Here is a 22050-nt window from a genome sequence, read left to right as displayed (position 1 = left end):
GTCCTGCTTGAGCAGGGGGTTGGACTAGATGACCTCCTGAATATAATGTTACTGGAATATGCTTCATGCAAAAGGTCTCTTGTAAGGTATCATTACAAATTTTATAATCTATTGGGTGTGGTCATCCTATTTGTATAAATGTATCACTTTTGTATCTGAAACTAGAAATATGAAATATAACTCTGAGTTCCTATTGTAGTTATGCAAAGTGTGGGCCATTAATGGTGGTTTGGAATCTTAATGGCTCCCATTAACAGGACAATTGACTGTAGATGGCTCTGTTTTACTTGTAAGTCTTCCTGTATACCTGTGGGCTGGCAAGTGGGTAATGAAGTCTTCCAGTGACATGTGATCATGTCACCTGAACTGGAATCCATCTTTAACCTGGTGCTTTTCCATTGAGAAGGAGGCGTGGGAACCCAGAGGGACAAAGGATTCCCGCCTTATGCAAAAGATATATAAGTGGGTGGAACAGAACAAATGGAGCTGCCATCATGAGAAATCCCCTAGCTATCACCTAAGCTGGAACAAGGGCTGTACCAGAGGAAAGGATTGTGCCCAGACTAGGAAGGCATCCAGTCTGTGAAAGAAACTTATTGAAACATCTCAGAGGTTGAGATTTTATCTGTATTCAATTTTATTACTGTACTAGGCTTAGACTTGCATGTTCTATTTTATTTTGCTTGGTAATTCACTTTGTTCTGTCCGTTACTACTTGGAACCACTTAAATCCTACTTTCTGTATTTAATAAAATCACTTTTTACTTGTTACTTAACTCAAGAGTATGTATTAATACTTTGGGGGGGGGCAAACAGCTGTGCATCGCTCTCTATCAGTGTTATAGAGGGTGAACAATTTATGAGTTTATTCTGTATAAGCTTTATACAGGGTAAAACAGATTTATTTGGGGTCTGGACCCCATTGGGAGTTGGGCATCTGAGTGTTAAAGACAGGAACACTTCTTAAGCTGCTTTCAGTTTAAGCCTACAGCTATTAGGGGACGTGGTTCAGACCTGGGTCTGGGTTTGCAGCAGGCTAGCGGTTCTGGCTCAAACCAGGCAGGGCACTGAAGTCCCAAGCTGGGAAGGCAGGGAAAGCAGGGGCAGAAGTAGTGTTGGCACATCAGTTGGCAGCCCCAAGGGGGTTTCTGTGATCCAACCCGTCACAGTAGTAACAGGCAAATAAAGACAAAGTCCCTGTGCTGAAGAGTTTACGTGCGAGACCTTAGTTTTTATTGCCTCTCGGAGAGCTGGATTAACTACCTCAACGGGAAAACCCATTCTATGGATACAGGAAGCATCTACGCTACAGCCGCTACAGAGACACAGGTGCTGCTCTGTGGCACTGCCACTGTAACAGCTGTAGTGTAGACATGGCCTAACATGAGCTATGTTGCCCTTGAGAAGGCTTCTCCTATACAGTGTAAGAAATCTCAATGCAGTTTTGTTTTGCTCTAGTCTATTGCTGTTCCCAAGAGTAATACAACCATGCTCCAGGAGGGGTTGGGCTGCATGCCCTCACGGGCTTTTTTCATCTCTATTTGATTGCAGTCCTTTCTCGCATTCACAAGGAGTCAATGGGTATTATGTTTGATTTGGCCCTGTAATTTTATGCACACATAGATACATAATACACAGGTTCCTAAAATACCCTTTGACACACACAGATTTCCACCCCATCACAGGGAAAATCACCCTTCCTCTCTTTATATTTAGCCAGCACTCCTGCTGTTTCAGAAGCTAAGGGACCTACAGTGCCTAGGACTAGTGTGAAACATTGCAATGCATTAGAACCAGGCCCCAGGAGAGCAACTGGCATTTCAAAATCAACCTCTACCAGAAACAGAGGAGTGTCCTGCCTTAAAGCTTGATACATTCTCCTCTTACAATTAGGTGACTAAAAATATAACCTTGGGAGATGAATCCCATGTTAGATCCTCGGCACTTTGCACATCAGCAATCCTGTGCGCTTGTGTGCTTGTTTCACCTAGCCAGCCTGAATAGCAAAGAGGCTACATGAGACTGGCAGTACTAGAAGACATTTGCAACACTGACACCTGACTCAGACAGTGGTGGAACAGATGTTGGAGAGGGATTCCAGGGTTCGAATGCTAATTCACAGTTGCATGCAGGCAACTCGACTAGTTTTTAAACGTATTTTGTTCCTCTCTCTCTGCATCTTTGTGCGGCACATGAGGATCAACATTCATTCCCGCACTTTTAAGGAGGATCAGTGAGCTCGGAGCGGAACCCCCACACAGGCTATAATGCACATCTTGTCCTTACCACATTATTGAGGAGTACGTGTGCAAGGCACATTAACCAGGGAATGTGTGTTTCGCAGAAGAGCCTGGGCGCTCAGCAGCAGCCTCTGTAAGCTACCAATGCGGAGGTTGCTATGGCCACTCTTCTCCTTTCACATAACAGAGTGAGGAGAGAGACGACCTGCATAAATTGGCTGATGCTGCAACAACCCCCTTGTTTACATCTGCAGAGCTTCTTCATCAATACCCACGTTCAGCGGCACACGTTCCACCAGCCGCAGACAGGCGCTGCCCCATTTCACTCACTGCCGGGGGGAGACAGTTACAAAAATAACCATACATTCACAAGGGATCCCCCAGGCTACAGGCCCAATGAAGGGGAAGGATTCCAGGTGGCTGCCACGGATGTGTGGGGGCAGATCAGGTAGATGGGGGGCTGGCTGCAGGACAGGGGTGGAGCATGGTAAAGGATGGGGATGGAGCCAGAAGCTCCATCACTCCATGGTCTCTGCCCTTTCCCCACAGTAGGGCTACACTGGGGGCACACAGGGCTACTCCAGCCATGTCAATAGAATGGCTGCACAGTCGCTTGACAGATTTGGGAGTGGCTATCTCCCTCCCTTCCCCCTTTGTACGTGAAAGCTGCTGGCCCTGGAGACCAAATCCGCTATCCAGAGCACAAAGCCAACGTGAGCAGCAGCACTACAAGTCTCCCTGGCCAATGCGCTTCAGCCCTCTCCTAGAGGGCCCATTCCTGAAGGGAGCACGCAGTTCAGTCTCCATTGTCCCGTTAGTCCTTGTTCTCGGTGTGGGCAGCATCGCCATCCAAGCCATTTTGCTCCAGCTGAGGTGGTGATTCTTCAGATCTGGCCACCAATCCACTGGGAACTAATCTGAGGCCACAGAACTCAGTTTCAGTGGGCTACCGAGCAGCCATCAGATAGGAACAACTTCCAGCCAGTACAAACTTAGGGTAAAATCTTTGAAAGCACCTACGTGACTTTGGTGACTAAGTCCCATTGACATTCAGTGAGACGTAGGTGCCTAAGGACCACATTTTCAATGGTATTTAGGCACCTAAAGATGCAATAGGTACCTTTTCAAAAGCACCTAGGCACCTAATTCCCATTGATTTCAATAGGCACTGGGCACCTCAGCACTTCTGGAAAATCCCACTAGGTACCTACCACATCTTTAGGTGCTGTAATAACTTTGAAATACCACCCTAAGTGGTCAAGCCCTTTTTTAAAATGGTTCCTAAATCACATCGGTACTTTTGAAAATTGTGCCCCTAGTCTGGATTTGAAGTGGTGACCTAGAGCCAGGTTCTGATCCATGAATAACCCAAATTTGGCTTCTGTCCAAATTATTGAATTGTACAAGAAAGGGCCCAGTTCTGCCAGGTGCAGAGTGTTCCAAACTCCCGGCATGTTCACGGGGCCCAGCTCAGAAGCTGATCATTGGGAGCTGAAGGCACTCAGCATCTTGCCAGAGCAAGCCCTTCAAGAACAGCCTGTAGGATACCAAGCTTTATGTATATTGAGCACCTCCAGGCTGACAATGCAGAGGGTGAACCCTGTATTCTCTGAGGCAAATTGCAACAGCCAGCTTCTGCTCACTCCCATTAGATTGTCACGCACAGCCAGTTTATGGGCTTTGTTAAACCTGGGCTAGATCCAGGGCAGATTAATGTGTGGAATGAGATTTTGACAGGTGGCTCCTATGAGTGACAGCACCGAGGACACTTCCAAAGAGATGCAGCAGGCTTTTAGACATTGATTTTTTTTTTAACCCCAAGAGCATAAAATAAGTTCCTGTTTTTAAGATTCTAGCTGAATAAGGAGAGCACACTTTCTCTCCCTCCATCACAGCTAAATGTCATTGAAGAGCTGGCTGGAATATTGACTTACATTGATTTTCTACTAAATCCAGAATTGGCTATCAAAAAAAAAAAAATGACAACCTCCATATCCCATTTAGCCCTTCAGCACTACCTTCTACACACACACACACACACACACACACACAGAGTACCAAGGTTTTGTCGTGCTGCGCATTCCCATGTGGACAGGAAGTACACCACCAACAGCCATAACTGAGAGCACCCCTGTACCACTGCAGTCAGTTCTGAGTGCCTCAATGTCAAAAAGATGTAGAGAAACTGACGGGAATTCAGAGAAGAACAGCAAAAATTATCAGAGGGTCGAAGGGACTGCTTTCTGAGGAAAGATAAAAAGAGCTAAATATCGAGAATTAGCTTGTTTACTATGCTAAGACTATGGGCATGGCATGACAACTATCTACAAAATATCTGAAAAGGGGTAAGACCTAGGAGACAGGGAGATTATTTGAGGTAGGTACAAGTAGAATGAATAAGATGGAAATAAGAAAAGGAAAATGGAGAATGAAGATGTGGAAAACTTGCAGGAGAAGAGATCTATAAGATCCAGATCCTCAGAGGTATTTAGGTGCCTAACTCCCATTGAAATCACTCAAGTCAATAGGAGCTGAAGACCCTTATCTGAATTTCGCCCTTTGATTGTACAGTATGTGACGGCCACTTCTTTGGCCAAAGGCTGTATAGCGTCTCCATGGAGACTCAAAAGCTTAACGTAGTCCTGCTGATTTATGTGATTAATTTCACTGAAATATTGAGGCTACAGTCTAACAAGGCACACTTCTGCTTTTCTCTCTAATCCTGAAAATCAATTTTTCTGATGACCCAGTCACCACATTTCAGGCCATTCCCAGGAGCGAGGGGGCAGATCAATTCCTTGATTTTAAAAAATCCTGAACCTTGGCATTATTTTTATCACCTAGTGACAAAGAACAGAGAACAGAAACCCACCTACCATACATGGAGAGAGCTGAGCTGAACCAGAAACCTAGAAAACTTGGTCTGATCAATATAGTGTAAATCTTTATGTCTGTTACACTTTGACCAAATGAACTGTCTGATTTATATACGGTGGCTGATTGGGGGCCTGATGTCAGTCTCATTGTTTAGAGACCCCCCGTTTTACAGCAGTAGCAGTTGGGTCAGTATGCAAAGGGCCCTGAGGTGGACCTTTAGCTGTTGTAAATCGTTGAAGTCAAAGGAGCTGTGACAATTCATACCAGCTGAGGATCCGACCCCATATATTTTGTAGTGGTTTTTGACTGTAAATTCTTCCAGGCAAGGTTGGAGTCTTATTCCACATCTTGTAAAGTACCATGTACATTCATGGTGCCATGTTAATGTTAAAAAGTAATAACTTGGCACTGTGATTTGGCATGACTTATTTTAAGTCTGTTGATGGGGTTAGATCTGGAGAGTGTCTGGACCCACTCTATAGACATCAGGTCTTATAGATAAGAGGCAAAATTCAGAGCCAGTTGTTCCAATTGGGGTCCATTTCACAGAAAGGGGCCTAAGCAGAGGACTTTGGATTTAGCTGAGGATCCCAACTTCCCTGAAGATTGAGGGCTTTCATTTTGGGTTCCTATCTCACAAAAATCCTATAAAACAAATTCTGAACCTGAATGACTTCAGCACATTCCCATTCATTAGAAGCCTGTATAATATGCTGCAAAATAATTGTCTAAAGCTGGAGGCAGCTCAGAGCCGTAATTAGATATAAAATCCCTCAGAGCATGGCAAGAATGAAATCTTCAGCTGAGATTCTCATAGCAGAGCTCCCGTCAGCCAATGCCAGACACATCCTCTGGGGTGCAGACTAAGGGAGGGGGGAGGAGCTTTGGGAGTCAGGCTGGGACTAAGGATCTGACGTCACAGCAGCAAAGCTAGCAGCTAGTTAAGGGCCTGATTCTGGGAGGGCACAGCATCCTAAACTCCCATTAGCTTCCATGGGCAGTTGAGTGTGCTCAGCATGTTGCAGGATCAAGCCCCCTAATATGTATATTGATAAAGATGAAACAGACGTGAAGGAAAAGCGGCTGTGCCAATGAGAGGGGTAATATTTACCACTCTAAATCCTCACCACCTAACGCCTACGCATGGCAAGGGACAAACCTGCCTCTTAGACGTGAACTAGTTCCTGAGGACCGCAGCAGGCTATTTATTTTTAAGCACAACTGCAGCATCAATTTCAAATGGCAAGTTCTGCTTAAAAACCAGAGCACAATGAGGTGCTTAGATCAGTACCCAGGCAAGGCAACAGTTTCCTTCAGTCTGCTTTAATAACTTGACCCTTTCTTAGTTGCTGTAGAATCCCGATACGTCGATGTTCCCCCCTAAGTCCTTCAGGTAAGACAGAGTTCCTGTTCTATTACAGATGAAGTTGTTATTTGTATTGAGCTTTTATATCTGTCTATTTTTTGTTCAGGAGATATGGTCTGTCTTAGGTTTTTTTAAGTCTTAGCTGTTTAGCTTGTTTTTGAAAGGCTAATGCCATAATGGATAATAATAAATACTTTGCAGTTATGCACTTTCAACAGTGGATTGCAAAGTACTTCATAAATATTATACATTAATCTGTAAATAAAATAAAATCTACCGAACTGATATTTGGCACGTATGTTTTTCTAATAAATTTCACATCATTTAACTAATAATAGTGCAAATCTTTATGTCTGTTACACTTTGACCAAATGAACTGTCTGATTTATATACGGTGGCTGATTGGGGGCCTGATGTCAGTCTCATTGTTTAGAGACCACCTGTTTTACACCAGTAGCAGTTGGGTCACAGCAGCAAAGCTAGCAACTAGTTAAGGGCCTGATTCTGGGAGGGCACAGCATCTCATTTTGTAATCTTTGTACATATTCCAAATACACATTTTTTCCTGCTAATATTCACATCATTTAAAAATTTCGTATTTTATAGTTTAGACAGATAGATGATAATTCCTCCAAGCATTTGTAGAAGAGTTAAATGTGGCACTCTCTGTTATTAAAGCACCAAAGCCACCAGTAGTTTAGGCAGCTTGTACAAATTATAGTCCAAAAATTTATAGGGCTTATTTGGATACAGTGACACATACACACACACACACACACACACAAAGAAAGTGGCCTAGGCCAGTTTTCAAACTACTTATGGCAGCTAAAAAACAAAAAAGACAAGGACAATTCTGTCACAAATAGATCACATCTGGGTGAAAACCCCTATGGCCTGGATGTTAAGGTGATGGGTACATTAGAATTGCCCAAAACAGATCCAATTATAATAGGTATAAGGACAGCTAGAAAAATCAGGTCACCATGGCAACCTCAGCTGCCATTTCCATGAGCAAATGTTCTTTGCACAGAAATCAAGACACACTGACTTTGGTCTGACATGATCGCAGTTAACAGGAACGTCTGGCTGCCTGCCAGGGCGGTGCACACATCACACAATTTGCTTTAAACTCCCATTTCCCCCTTAGATGATAAATTTTTGAAACCTTCTAAAAATGGTCACTATTCAAAGAAAGCTTAGTGTAGTGAGGAAAAAAGATTTGGGATGATAGCTAAGCGTGACGGTTTTGAATGAATGAAAAGTGCCAACTGAAAGCTCATACCTCTCCTTGTGTATGGAGCACCTCTGGCATCCTGATTAGCCTCTCATTGACAAGAAATAAGAAACGGAAAGACCCATTAAACTGCCTAGTTCATCCCCCTGAAAATGCTAGATTGCTCCCTGCAGCGTATCCTCGATCTCTCTCTGTCCTGTCAGTTTTTAAATGGCGCTCAGCGATGATAGGATAACCTGGAACTACTGGATTGGGCAGAGAGCCAGACAGGAAAGGCACACTGGTGTCTGTGGCCCTGATGATATAGTTCTTATACCACACTCCTCACTAGGGCCCTGATCCAGCCACGCACCACAGCACCTGCTTAGCTCTATGCCCATGGGTAGTCCTACGGAAGTCAGTGACTAGACGGACAACGAGCTCTGACTCAAGTGATAGGGCTTCCACTGCTTCCCTCAGGGAGGCCATTCCATCGATTTTTTTTGGCACTGTACAGCAGCTCTCCGATCTGTTTGAGGACTCGATGCTGTTTTCGCTTGGCAGCTTTTGTTACGAACTAGAATGCTATGGCGTATGGGGCCTCATGCACAAAAATTGTTATTGTTAATATTATTTTGCCAATAGGATTTTTTCCCTTGTGGTCATCTTAACTTCTCCTTTGTTTCACCTGGTCCCATGACACTCAGTTACACCCCCCTGCTGCTTTTAATGCCCTTCATATACCCTCCCAGAAGGCAGTGAGTGCTCTCAGCTGCCACTGCAGTGAGTGGAAGATGAAGGAGCTCAGCACTGGACCTTATTCATTCACTTGCTCAAGTTGCTGTATAAATACCTCGTTCTGTGCTGGTTCCTCCCTTCACCCCCAGAACCATTGTTGATGCTTTTTTCTGCTCTCTCTCCAGGTTAGTGCTCTCTCTCTGGGATGTGGATACCCAGAACTGAACACACCTTCAAGGTGCAACCTCACCACGGAGGAGCCCTCGGCCCCAGAGCCTTGACCTGATCCCTCCTACATACGCCGACGCCACCACAATGTTGCACTGGAGGGTAATTTGATTTCTTTCCAAATGCCTCCCCTCCCACCAGCTCTGGTACCGCCCCCCATGAACTACAGTAATAGGTCTGGTTATCCTGGGGTGACTCTCTTTTCTGTGGTACACGTCACAACCAGCATTTTGCTCCCCGTGGAAACAACAAGAGTGCTATTTGCTCAGCCTGGACAATGAATGGCTTTCTCGGAGAACAGCTCCGACACAATTCCACAAAACAACCAATATGGGGCTGTTCTGTAACACTCCTCCCACCCTGGCCCTCACAGCAAAACTCCAACCATAGGTGGTAGGTATAATGGGCCAGGGGAGGCTCAGCTGAGGATGTGGTATCTCCTATTCAGCTTCACGGGTTCATCAGTAATCTCCCTGGACTCCAGAGACATTACTGATGAACCCGGGAAGCTGAGTAGCAGGTACCACCTCCTCAGTCACCCCGGAACCTGCATAGCACATATAAAAAGCTCAGCGTTCTTCGGGAAGAGCTTTTGCTTTTCCCACCGGGTGGCTCTGGGTCTTGGGAGGTACAACTGGGGCCAACCCGGGGCTCCTCCAGTCTTGGGAGTGTGGGGGGGAGGGCAGAGAGGGGCTCAGGGCTCTGGCCTGCCCAGAGCTCCTCCAGCTGTGGCGGGGAGCTGGGATGTGGGGGCTCAGGGCTCCAACCATGGCAGGGGGGAAGCAGGGCTTGGGGCTCTGGCCACAGGAGTTTGGGCCTTGGGAGGAAGGGGCAGGGCCAGGGGGATACCCTCCCCAAAGGAGGGGTCCACGCGCCCCTCCAACTGCCTATGCAAACACACCTAAGCCACCCAGGTCATCAAACGAGACACCAGAAGTGGCTAGAGAACCCAGGTGTCCTGCACTGCAGCAGTCCTTGTGACCCATATTTTTGACAGCGTTCGTCACCACCACATCCGGTGCTGCAGTACGTGTCCTTACCATGTCTGCCAGAGAGTGAGTTGACTGGACGAAGACCGAGATCACCTGCAAGAAATGCAAAAAAGCTGAGTGCATTTTCTATAAGCAGGTGGAGATTGGCCCAAATGAATGCTATTTTGAAAATCAAATACCTGATTACTCTTGAAAAGGACCACATCGTTAGCACATGGGATTCTGTCTTTATCCCAGTTGGAAGCATTTTCAAAATTGGTGTTCGGAATCCATTGTTTGTACAAAGCAATCGAAGCAGCTAGGCGAGGCAAAAAAAGAAATGGAATTCAATACTATTCTGTTTCTACACAGCAATTTCCAGACACGCTGTTGGCCAGATGGTGTATATTACTGTATCTCTACTGAGGTCAATGGAGCTACAGGAACTGACACCAGCTGAGGATCCGGCCCTCTATAGCCCCCAAACTCCTCCCAGAATGAGTTAATACAGCCACCCAAAGATAAACAACACTCAGCAAAGAAATGAGCTGCCAATGTCTCAGACTGGAACTAGAGGGCCCAGTCATGTCAGCTGTTCCTCAGATCTTACTCAGGCAAAATGCTCATCAACTTGCTGACTTTGCCATTGGTTTGCAACCTACACACTGCTGGTGTAAGAGCCTTCTCCTGTGCAGCGCCTCTGGACTGCCAACCCAAAGCATTCAAAACACCACTATTCAGGCCCCTCCCCTCCCATGAGTTTGGCTTTAAAATCATCAGATTTGAATACTACTACCTGCTGGGTCCTTTTGATCTGCCTTCTGGTCTCTGAGCCTTTACAGACCATGTTTGCAAGCTTTTATCCACAGCCAGGAGGACTAGAAACTTTTTTTTTTAATATGAAAGCTGAGATTCTCAAGTAATAGCATGACTCCAGGAGCTGAAGAAAAACACCTCAAATTGTCAGGCTCATGATGAAATCATGAGAGTTGTGACACTGGCTTCTGCCATGTTGAGCACCTTCCTTTATGTTCTTCCACCTCACCAGTCAATCAAGTCTACGCCGCTCCTCTTATTTATCTCTGCAGTTGCGTTATTATTACTCACCGAAGGAGACAGGAGTTTAATTGGGTCAGGGCTGAGCAATCACTGAACCAGCCGGGATCGGGTGTAGAGTAAGTGCAAAAGAGCAAGAAAAAAATGCATATGCTTTTAAACAAGAGGAGCAAGTAAGGCCTGGTCTAGACACGGATTTTATACCAGGATAACTATGTCGGTTAGAGAGGGGATTTTTTTACCAATCCAGTTATACTGGTACAACCCCTAATGTGGAGACAGTCATGGCTGTATAAATGTGCCCGAGGCCTGGTCTACACTAGAAAATGAGGCTGATTGAACTCTGTCACTCAGGGGTGTGAAACATGCACACCCCTGAGCAGAGTTGTTAAGCGAACCGAAGTCCCCGACTAGACAGTGCGAGGTCAATGGAAGACTTCTTCCCTCGGCCTAGCTACCAGCTCTTGGGGAGGTGGAGGGCCTGTGGCGCCAGGAGAGCCCTTGCTGTCAGCATAGGTAGTGGTTCAGCCGTGCTGCAGAGGAGTTTTAAGTGTAGACAAGCCGTTATACCGGTAACGCTTATGCTTCGCCCCATGCAGGAATAGCTACACTACTACAGCCAAAGCACCTGCATAGCTGTATTTTTGTCTTATTTATAAGACAAGAGACAACGAAAAGAGATGCAGACAGACAGGAGAGTACAAAGAGTCAGCATGATGCACAGTACGGTCGTATAGCTAATGCAGGGTCCAACTTTCCTTTGTAGACAAGGCCTAATTTAGCAACTGGATCTCATGGTGACTCATGCACTTGCGAACAATCAATAACATCTAGAGAGTGGCTGTCAAAACACCATAGTAAAAGATGAGGAAGTTGGCCCAATTATTCAGTGTGGATAAACTACCTGACAAATGTAGCTGTTGCCTTTCTTTTATGAACTGACTCTTCTGCAGATGCCTTAGTGATTCCTATGCAGTGTTGGTGTAGCCATGTGGGTCCCAAGAGATTAGGGACAAGGTGGGTGGGGTAATAGTTTTTATTGGACCAGCTGCCGTTGGTGAGAGAGCTGAGGATGGTGATTTTTAAACATTTGCCAAATAATCTGGCTCATCCAGCCTCAGTTTATGGTTTGTTTGCAAACAACTCATTTGGACTCTTCACTACTATTCATTACTCGAGGCATGTGGTCAGCTACGTCACATGATATTGTTCCTACTCTTTGACTTTTCATACACAAGAAAAAACAAACACACTTGTCTCTCCACAAGTCTCCTACCTTGCAAACGAATATGGGAATTGTAGGAATAATAGCCAGTCTCTAAACACTTGTGCAAACACAAACCCATTTGCACTAATGATTGTGCATAGCAAATTCAAAGGAGCATGACTCTGGTTGTACCAGGCAGCGGTTGGGAATTTTAACCTATGTTTGTATACACCAGATCTGCCATATTCAACCAGCTTGCCTAGCCCTGATTAACCTACAAGCAGACTGATTCATTCTGCGGGGATGGATTTAAAGAGACTTATCTGAGATTTAGAGCATCCTTCTGCCTCTATATGCCAGAGACGGAATTTTCTGCATAGGAGCAAAAAAGCATGCTCGCCTGCGTGTATGTCTTAAATAAAGCAACGTCAAAATCCCCGTGATCAGTGAGCACAGGGGACGTTTTCAATGCTGTGATTAACATGTAGCTGTGGATCACCGATGGCTGAGAGAGAAGCACTGTCTGTGCATGTACAAGGCCTCCAGGTGGTAAATGAAAATGTTGTACTACTAGATACCGGTGTGTGAATATTACTTATTATTTATTTCTATGGGGATTAGGGCCCCATTGTACTGGGCACTGTACAAACACAAAGACAGTCCCTGCCCCATAGTCTACAATTTAAACAACATGGAAGGGGTGATTAAACAGACAAGCAAGGTAGTGGGGGGCATAGGCACTGCTACGGCCAGTGGGTGCTTGATCCCCCTCTTTCCCCAGCCCCGCCCCCATTCCAACCCCTTCCCCAAAGTTCCCACCCCAACTCTGCCCCCTCCCTGCTCCTATTCCGACTCCTTCCCCAAATCCTGGCCCTGGCCCTGCCTTCTCCCCTGAGCGTGCCACATTCCCGCTCCTCCCCCTCCCTCCCAGCATGCCACCGAACAGGTGTTTGGCGGCAGCAAGGCAGGAAGCGCTGGGAGGTAGGCGGAGGAGCGGGGACGCGGGAGCCTGGCTGCCGGTGGGTGCAGAGCACTCACTAATTTTTCCCTGTGCAAAAGCAGCATAGTGTAGACTGGGCAGTTGTAGTTTTAATATGTTTTAACTGGTCGAGGTTTAAACCTTAGTGGGGAACCTCAGGGAAGAGGGCTTCCTAGACTGTGCCTCCAAGACCTACATATGTTAAAATAACACCAGTTGCCTAGTGAAGACAAGACCTTACAGTGTGCTTTTATGGTCTTACTGAAACACACAGCAAAACAGAACACCCAACCATCAAACAAAAACCCCACTGCTCCTTTAACAATAGCAGCTGAAAACCATAGAAAGCGCTTTCCAAAATTTCTAGTGTGCCCTGCACACTCTTATCCTTTTGTGACCCAGAAGCCCATTGGCACCAAAGGTTCACTATTCTTTACAATCAACTGCTGTCTCAGACCTGAGAAACTCAATACACCTAATACTCCACTCTCATAGTATCTATACAGGAAGGCTAGCATGTGAGGTCTCTGCTGACAACTTGTAACTTCCCAGTTCTCACAATCATTGTGAGGTGTGTGTGCATGGGTAATGTTTAAGGAATTACATAAGTATATTTAAAACTATACCTTATGGTCTTGGAGTACAAGTTAGTCACCAGGGAATCCTGTGTCTTGGTGATGGGCCATTCAAGTGAAAGAGAGTTGTCACCCCTCCGGTGATATAATGCAATGTTTAGTTGTCTACCCTTGCTCCAACCCACAACTGTCAATGGCAAACCATCAAAGACAACTGCTAACGATTGAAAAAACTTGGAGGTAAAAAGGATTGTTATAAAAGCCTGTAAACGGAGACAACAGACTGATTCAGCATATCGCAGGGTGGAGGAAGAAACTGTGTCCATTCACAGAGGAGGTATCTTGTTGAGTAGGGGTGTTTCATGAACATTTGGATCCTGGTTTCTGGCTCTGCAACAGACTGAACTTTGTGGGGGAGAGACCTTCTTTATTAGGCAGGAAAGATAACTATTAATAAATGGAGGCCCTAATTCACATGTTATGATTTTGTTTTATATTGTAACCATTTGTTTCCATCTCTCTCTCTCTCATTTCTAGTGGAACCTCTATTCTTTCTTAAATAAACTTTCTTTTATTTTATTATAAGTGCTCACAGGTGCTGTGTGTTATACAGGTACAGTGATTTAAGGTAAAACTGGTAAACTGGGGTACACTGCTTTTTTGGGACCAGAGATCTGGGATTTCTGGGAGTAGCCAGTGTCAGGATCTCACAGGGAATGCTTTACAAGGCCTCAGGCACTGGAGTGTTACCTCTTGTTAACCTGCAAGACAAAGACAGGCTGGCATATCCCAGAAGAGTGAGCTTGAGAGGCTGACCTGCTGGCGGTGTCAAGGAGCTAGCGCAGGCATGACTCCCTCATGCAGGAGGCAGGGGATAACAAGGTGACTCAGTCCCAGGTACCCCAAGAACTGTCACACCTTCATTAAAATGAAAATGTTTCTGTCCTTCACATGGTGAGGGCTGCACCGTAAACAGATCTGCTGCTGCCCTGCTAACCCAGCCTTGTAGTGAGCGGATTGCAGCCACACCATAGTGGCAATAATATGGAGAATTCACCCCCCGACCCCACCCCACTTGATGCAGTGTGAATTCCAAAGCCAACCTGGGACATTCCAAAGCTAACATTATGAAGGCCCTGGTTCAGCACGGTGCATACACACATGCCTAACTTAAAGCACGCAAGTAGTGTAATTGAAGCAAACAGGCGTGAGTCTGATTTAAGCCTTAAATTAGGCAAAAATTTGTATCCATTTTAAGGCCCCTTTACATTGCCAGAGCAGTGTAATGAGACTCCGAACCCATAGAACTAACTCACAAGTATTAAATTGAGCATGTGCGTGAGAACCTTACTGAACTGAAACTTAAACACGGGCAATTTTTTGTTTTGTCTTTTTCTTTTAAGACAAAAAAACCTATGAAATTAAATACAAAAAAACTGTGAATGCAATTCTGCAACTGCCTAGTTAAAATCCCCAGGAGTCAGGAAAAGCAAAGGTTAAAATTCCAACAGAATGTCTAAGTTGATTCCATTGCATATATGTAGAAAGTTCTATCCCTGTTTTGCTGGATAGAGGTAGCTTACCTTATAAAGTGTACAATACCCAGTACCATAAGACAGACAGCCATATCCTCAGCTGGGGTAAATCAGCATAGTTTCCTTGCTTTCAACAAAGTAAGGCTGAATCACACAGCTGAGGATCTGGCCCCAAGTTGTGCAATGTAGCCAAGTTAACCGAACTGTTGCAGCCGCAGCTTATGCAATTCCTGATTTTAACTATGCACCACAGTATTGCATTGATGCACCTTTTGCCTCTCTATCAACATCACTTGACTGTTTAATCAGCCCTTTCACTGAGGAATCATGGTCTCTGAATGTTAAATCCATATGCATATTCAATAGAAGATGATGGCTCTTCAGGGCCTTAAATAAAAAGAACCGAAAAACCCAAGCAGCAGAGGTGCAGCGAACAAGAGATGCAAATCACAGCCCACCTGCTCTTTCTCTGTCCGTTTGGAAACAAGTTTTTCCACTTGCATTAGAAATACGTCACCAAGTACAGAGTCCGTGGCTTTATTCCACACTATCTAAAGCCTGAAATGGAAAAAGCCATTTTGCCCTCATTCTCCATTCTCAGACAGGTCCTGTCATTACTCACCAAGGAGCTGCACGAAAAGGAGGAGGAAAAACAGACCCTTCATTTCGCAGTCCGCTGCTAGCACTTTCCTTCCCAGCCCTCTAATGAACTTTGGACTAGCCAGTGTCACGTGATGCTTCATACACTTGAGAATTTGTAGGGGAGCAGAAGCATTGGGAGAAGACTGGTGAACTATGACGCTTTGGGATTCAGCTCATTTACATGGAGACTCGTCCAGTCTCAGAGACCAGGTTATATTTAACGTCTCCTCAAAGCTCACCGATTTTTTCACAGCGTTGCTTTAACCTGCATGACGCGGGATGTAATCGTGAGAGCAGGGGATGGGAAGTCAGGGCTCCAGAGTTCCAGTCTCACCTCTGCACTCCCTCCTTGTAGGCTCTTTGACAAGTCGTCTCTCTATGCCTCAGTTTCCCCACCTGTACTTGCCCACCTTGCTGTGGTTGAAGATTCTTAGGCTGACTGTCTGTAAAGAGCTTTGAAGAGGTAAAGCACAGTACCAGTGCTAAGTGTTGTTATTGTATGTCATTCTCCACTCCAAAATGCCTCTTATCTTATAATTCCTAATAGTAGTGTCAATGTGTTTTCAATTAGCGTCCTTGGAGGAAAGCAGCTCACAGACATGGCTTGTACTTGTACTTTGGACACCCACTGATTTTCTCATTATCTGAACAGTTATGGCTCCTTTTCTATTCCAGCACAGTCTTAGCCAGGCAGTCAGGGGTCAAAGGAAGTCGCAGGCAGTAATATGAGCAAATGCAGGAGGAGGAACGTATTTCCTCCCAACAATTTGTCTCTCTCTGAATGCCATAGAAGCGCACACCACCCCAGAGAGGCAGAAGGAGAATTCTGGACACATTGTCTGCTTCATCTAGTCTCCACTTACACTCCCAGATTTACCAGTCACCAGCTACTTCCCACAGACCTCCACTCACACTGGCTCTGCCTCTGGCTCGAGGAGACTCTGCTGCTTAGGGTCAGTGGGTTTGCATCAAGAGTGGGGGCGGGGGGCGTATGGTTGGTGGGGAGTCTCAAGATGGCTACACCTAGGCGTTTGTGTTAAGGTGTGCGTAAAGAAGCATCCGGTGTCTGTCAGAGGGTCTTGGTTGCTGTGTGTCTCTGCACTGAACTGTTGACATGCATATGTCTGGGACTGTAGTAGGGTGCGCACAGGATGGTCTGAGTGACCCCATCGTTGTTTCTGTCAGTGGGTCTGTGATGGGGGCGTGTGAGGGTATGTGTTACTATCGACCTTGATCAGTTGGTGTGTATGAGTGGGTGGGCATGCAGGACTATGGGTATGTTTGTTTTGGGTGGGGTGTAGGAATGTTTGTTCGTATGGCTGATTAAACTGGGAAGGGGAGGTGTGTGCCAGGGTGTGTGTCAGCGTGTCCACCTGTGGGTGGGGGGAGATCCGTTTCAGGCTGTATGTCAATATGACCGGCTGTGGGAGAGGATCCCTGTCAGGCTGTGTGTCAGCATGTCTGACTGTGAGTGGGGGGAGTTCTCTCAGGCTGTGCATCAACATGGTCAGCTGTGCCATGGAGTCCCTGTCAGGCCGTGCATCAGCGTGTCCGGCTATGGGTGGGATGAGGTCCCTCTCAGGTTGTGCATCAGCGTGTCTGGCTATGGATAGGATGAGGTCCCTCTCAGGTGGTGCATCAGCGTGTCCAGCTGTGGGATGAGGTCCCTGTCAGGCCGTGCAGCAGCATGTCCAGGTGTGGGATGAGGTCTCTCTCAGGCCATGTGTCAGCATGTCCGGCTGTGGATGGAATGAGGTCCCTGTCAGGCTGTGTGTCAGCATGTCCAGCTGTGGAATGAGGTCCCTATTAGGCTGTGTGTCAGCATGTCCGGCTCTGGGTGGGATGAGGTCCCTGTCAGGCCGTGCGTCAGCATGTCCGGCTGTGGGATGAGGTCCCAGTCAGGCCATGTGTCAGCACATCCAGCTGTGAGGTGAAGTCCCTGTTAAGCTGTGCATCAGCATTTCCAGATGTGGGATGAGGTCCCTTCAGGTCATGCATCAGCGTGTCTGGCTTTTGGATGAGGTCCCTGTCAGGCCATGCGTCACCATGTCTGGCTGGGGGATGAGGTCCCTGTCAGGCTTTGTGTTTGGATATTTGTGTGCTGCATCACTTAGTTCTGGATATTCACTTCAACCCACTCTAAGGCCTTGTCTTCACTAGTGGACATACCACAGTGGCTGCCTCCAAGACTTGCACTGGTGCTGACTACCCCCGTTTGCTGCTTTCTTTCCTCTAGTGGGAGAAGATTTGTGGGAAACCTGCCTCTCTCACCTCTACCTCCCTCGTCTTCATCTTGACTCAGAAGCATGAGAAAAATTTCTGAGGGCTTCATATAACTGCAGTGCTATGAAACAGGTGTGGGGGGCACTCACTGCTCCCTCTCGCAAGCACCAGCTGTGGCAGCCCACGAGATGTGGGCCCACGGCTTTGGCAGCTAAGAGCAGCTAATTTTGGGCACATTCCACCACTACTACACTTGGAAGCATTTCCATGGTCCCACTTCCTAGCAACTCTGGACAGCATCCCCCAGATCCTTGGCAAACCCTTTACTAGCCACTCAAAAGGGACACATGCCTTACCAAGAAAAAGCATATGGGAAATTTGGGGATGGGGGAAGCACAGGGCTCATGCCCTCCATTCCCCTATGGCAGGTCAGCTCAGTGGTTGGAAGAGGAGGATGTGCTTGTGCACATCTAAGAACAAAGAACGTAGGCCATACTTACAAAATGGGGGACACCCTCTGGGAAGCAGTGACTGTGAAAAAATCTTGGGATTCATGGTGGATGTAAAGGAATGGCCTCCTCTTTGATGCCCCCTTGTGTCCTTGGTGCAGCCCTGCAAGTGGCCCCGCACCTTAGTTTCCTTCTTGGGGCCCTGGTAACTCCATGCAAGCTTGTCCTCTATTCCATCAACATGGTTTATTAACAAAACATAACAAAAGTACCAAGATATAGTCCAATACCACCCCAGTGCTTAAAGTCCTTGTTCTCACCACACCTTAGTGTCTTCCATCACAGATAGGCTTCTGTCTGTCCTCTTCTGCCCTCTGCTGAGACAGCCACTCCAGCCTTTTCTTCTGGGGTGCAACCCTGCTCTTCTCAGCAGGAACACCCACAGCCTCTCTGCTGGGAGCAGCCTTGCCAGAGGGCATCCTCATTTCCCCTGACCCTCTCACTGTTCCTCGGGGTCTAGCTCTCCAGCAAGTAGAAGTCAGGAGGTAAGCTCTCCCCCTGCCTTCCGCCCTCTCTGGTCCTTGGCTTTAGCTCTTGGCTTAGAGCCAGTTGGCATCTCCTCTGCTGCTCCTCCTGCCTTCAAGCCCTCTCCAGCCCTGGCTTGGGGATGCCAGCCAGCAAACCTCTCCCGTCTTCAGCCCTCTCCCAGGAATCACCTTCTGTGTGCAGCAGAAACACTGTGAAACACTGTGTGATTCAGTCTGCTCTGACTCCTGATTGAGGTTCGATAGCCTTCAGGTGCTGCCCCAGCCTCTTAATTGGCCAAACTGGGAGCACCTAGACTGGAACAGAAATGTGTTAACAGAGTTCTCTTCATTCTAGCAGAGAAAGATATAACGTGATCCAATGGCTGCAAGAAGTTGAAGCTAGACAACTTCAGACCAGAAACAAGGTGCAAATTTTTAACAGTGAGAGTGATTAACCATTGGAATGGTTTACCACTGGAACATTTTAAATCAAAATTGGATATTTTTCTAAAAAATCTCCTCTAGTTTAAACAGGAATTAAGTCAAGGAAGTTCTGTGGCCTGTGTTATACAAGAGGTCAGATGAGATGTTCACACTGGTCTTTTCTGACCTTGAAATCTATGGATCTAGGGAAGCAGCCAGTTACATCCAATTGTTTCCTATCCCTTCCCAGTGCTGGAGAGGGGAAAAGGGCTGGCCCAGGAACTTCAGAGCTTACCTGGCCACATGGTACTCCAGGCCTCTGCTTACTCTGTCCATGCTACCAGATGACCTCAGGCAGTAGGCTTTCTGAGAAGAGATCATTACAGGCCGGTAAACCTAATTTCAGTACGACACAAATTAGTTGAAAAAGCACAGAATTATCAGACACATAGATGAACACGATTTGTTGGGGAAGAGTTAACATGGTTTTTGTAAAGGGAAATCATGCCTCACCAATCTACTAGAATTCTTTGAGGGGATCAACAAGCATGTGGACAAGGGTGATCCAGTGGATATATTGTACGTAGATTTTCAGAGCCTTTGACAAGGTCCCACACCAGAGGCTCTTAAGCAAAATAATCTGCCATGGGATAAGAGGGAAGGTCCTCTCATGAATTAGTAACTGGTTAAAAGATAGGAAACAAAGGGTAGGAATAAATTGTCAGTTTTCAGAATGGAGAGAGGGAAATAGTGGTGTCCTCCAGGAGTTTGTACTGGACCAGTACTGTTCAACATATTCATAAATGATCTGGAAAAGGGGTAAACAGTGAGGGGGCAAAATTTGCAGATGATACAAAACTACTCAAGATAGTTAAGTCCAAAGCAGACTGTGAAGAATTACAAAGGGATCTCATAAAACTGGGTGACTGGACAACAAAATGGCAGACGAAATTCATTGTTGATAAATGCAAAGTAATGCACATTGGTAAACCTGTAATCCCAACTATACATATAAAATGATGGGATCTAAATGAGCTGTCAGCACTCAAGAAAGAGATCTTGGCGTCATTGTGGAGAGTTCTCTGAAAACATCCGCTCAATGTGCAGTGGCAGTCAAAAAAGCTAATAGGATGCTGGGAATCATTAGGAAGTGGGAGGTCAGACTAGATGATCATAATGGTCCCTTCTAACCTTAATAGCTATGAATCTATAAGACAGAAAATAGATTGCCTCTATATAAATCCATGGTACGCCCACACCTTAAATACTATGTGCAGAGCTGGTCACCCCATCTCAAAAAAGATATATTGGAACTGGAAAAGGTACAGACAAGGGTAACAAAAATGATTAGGGGTATGGAACAGTTTTTGTATAAGGAGAGATTAATAAGACTGGAACTTTTCAGCTTGGAAAAGAGACATCTAAGGGTGGAATGACAGAGGTCTATAAAATCATGATTGGTGTGGAGAACGTAAATAAGGAAGTGTTATTTATTCCTTCTCATAACACCAAAAACTAGGGATCACCCAATAAAATTAATAGGAAGCAGGTTTAAAACAAACAAAAGGCAGTATTTATTCACACAACACACAGTCAACCCATGGAGCTCTTTGCCAAGGGATGTTGTGAAGGCCAAGAGTATAACAGGGTTCAAAAAAGAACTAGATAAGTTCATGGAGGATAGGTCCATCAGTGGCTATTAGCCAGGATGGGCAAGGATGCAAAACTATGCACTGAAGTATCCCTAGCCTCTCTTTGCCAGAAGCTGAGAATGGGTGACAGGGGATGGATCACTTGACGATTAGCTATTCTATTCATTCCTTCTGAAGCACCTGGCATTGGCCACTGTCAGAAGACATGATACTGGGCTAGATGGACCATTGGTCTGACCCAGTATGGCTGCTCTTATGTTCTCTCTGCCCTGTAGCCAACATTTTCAAACAGGTGCCCAAGTTAGGCATCTAAATCAATGTTTTGGCATCTGTGTTGCTGGTGTGATGTCTGCCACCAGCAGTTGCCATTGATTTCACAGGGAGTTGCCTGCTCAGCAGCATGGAAATTCAGGCCACTTTCATCCAGTGCGACAGGTATGTCAAGTGGGGTGTGGTGCTTAAGTTACATGGGCCCCTGATGCTCACTGTCTCAGGGAGTCTCTGCAGCAGAGAAGACTAGGCTGGAGGTCTCACATGCAACAACCAGACCATTTTTTACTCGTCAACCCTGCAGCTCAGGGTGGCCTCTTCACTCCAGGTTCAGAGACAATGACGGTTCTGGGCACTCAACATGAGCAGGTGGAGTTTTATCAGCCCTACATGATCAACACAGAAGGCCAGATGTGTGATGCATGTAAGCACCTGTCTCTGTACACTGGTGCCAGGTCAGGCAGTCTAGGAGGTGTTCTGAGAAGGGAGCGGGGGTATTTCTCCTACCTTCTCAGCCAACTGGAAATCTCTCCCATCAGAAGTAAGACTGATAGTCTCTCTGCCTGATTAGGGAGCAAGGTTTGATCAAGTGAGTAGGGATTTGGACTCAGGAGGCCTGGGTTTGGTTCTCAGCTCAGCCACAAACTCCTGGTGGGACCTTGGGCAAAGTACTTAACCTATCCAATGTCTCAGTTCCCCATCTGCGAAATGGGACAATACTTCCCTACTTGCCAGGGGTCTCATGGGGATACCATCTGTTGCTAGCTTTGAGGTGCTCAAACACTATGTGGCTGGGGGTCATGGAAGCACCTAGATAGGTAGATCAGAGATGTGCTCGGTGGGTGAAGTCTGATCTCATAATCAGCACATTGTGCAAAC

General features: G+C 46.2%; 1 protein-coding gene across 1 annotated transcript in view; it reads right to left on the bottom strand.

Moving 5' to 3' along the window:
* Positions 1-15680, bottom strand: part of AMN (amnion associated transmembrane protein) — a 49672-nt gene extending 33992 nt beyond the window's left edge. The window contains exons 1-3 of the mRNA XM_037900997.2: positions 15608-15680; positions 9834-9952; positions 9703-9747 (exon numbers count right to left, since the gene is read on the bottom strand). Of these exons, the coding sequence (XP_037756925.1) occupies positions 9703-9747; positions 9834-9952; positions 15608-15650 (207 nt within the window). The 5' untranslated portion in view covers positions 15651-15680. The remainder of the gene's footprint in view (positions 1-9702; positions 9748-9833; positions 9953-15607) is intronic.
* Positions 15681-22050: the final 6370 nt, after the last annotated feature.

The sequence above is a fragment of the Chelonia mydas genome, chromosome 6, assembly GCF_015237465.2.
Source record: "Chelonia mydas isolate rCheMyd1 chromosome 6, rCheMyd1.pri.v2, whole genome shotgun sequence".
In the NCBI taxonomy this organism is placed as follows: Eukaryota; Metazoa; Chordata; order Testudines; family Cheloniidae; genus Chelonia; species Chelonia mydas.
Note: the sequence above shows the minus strand (reverse complement) of the source record. Positions and strands in the feature narration are given on the sequence as shown.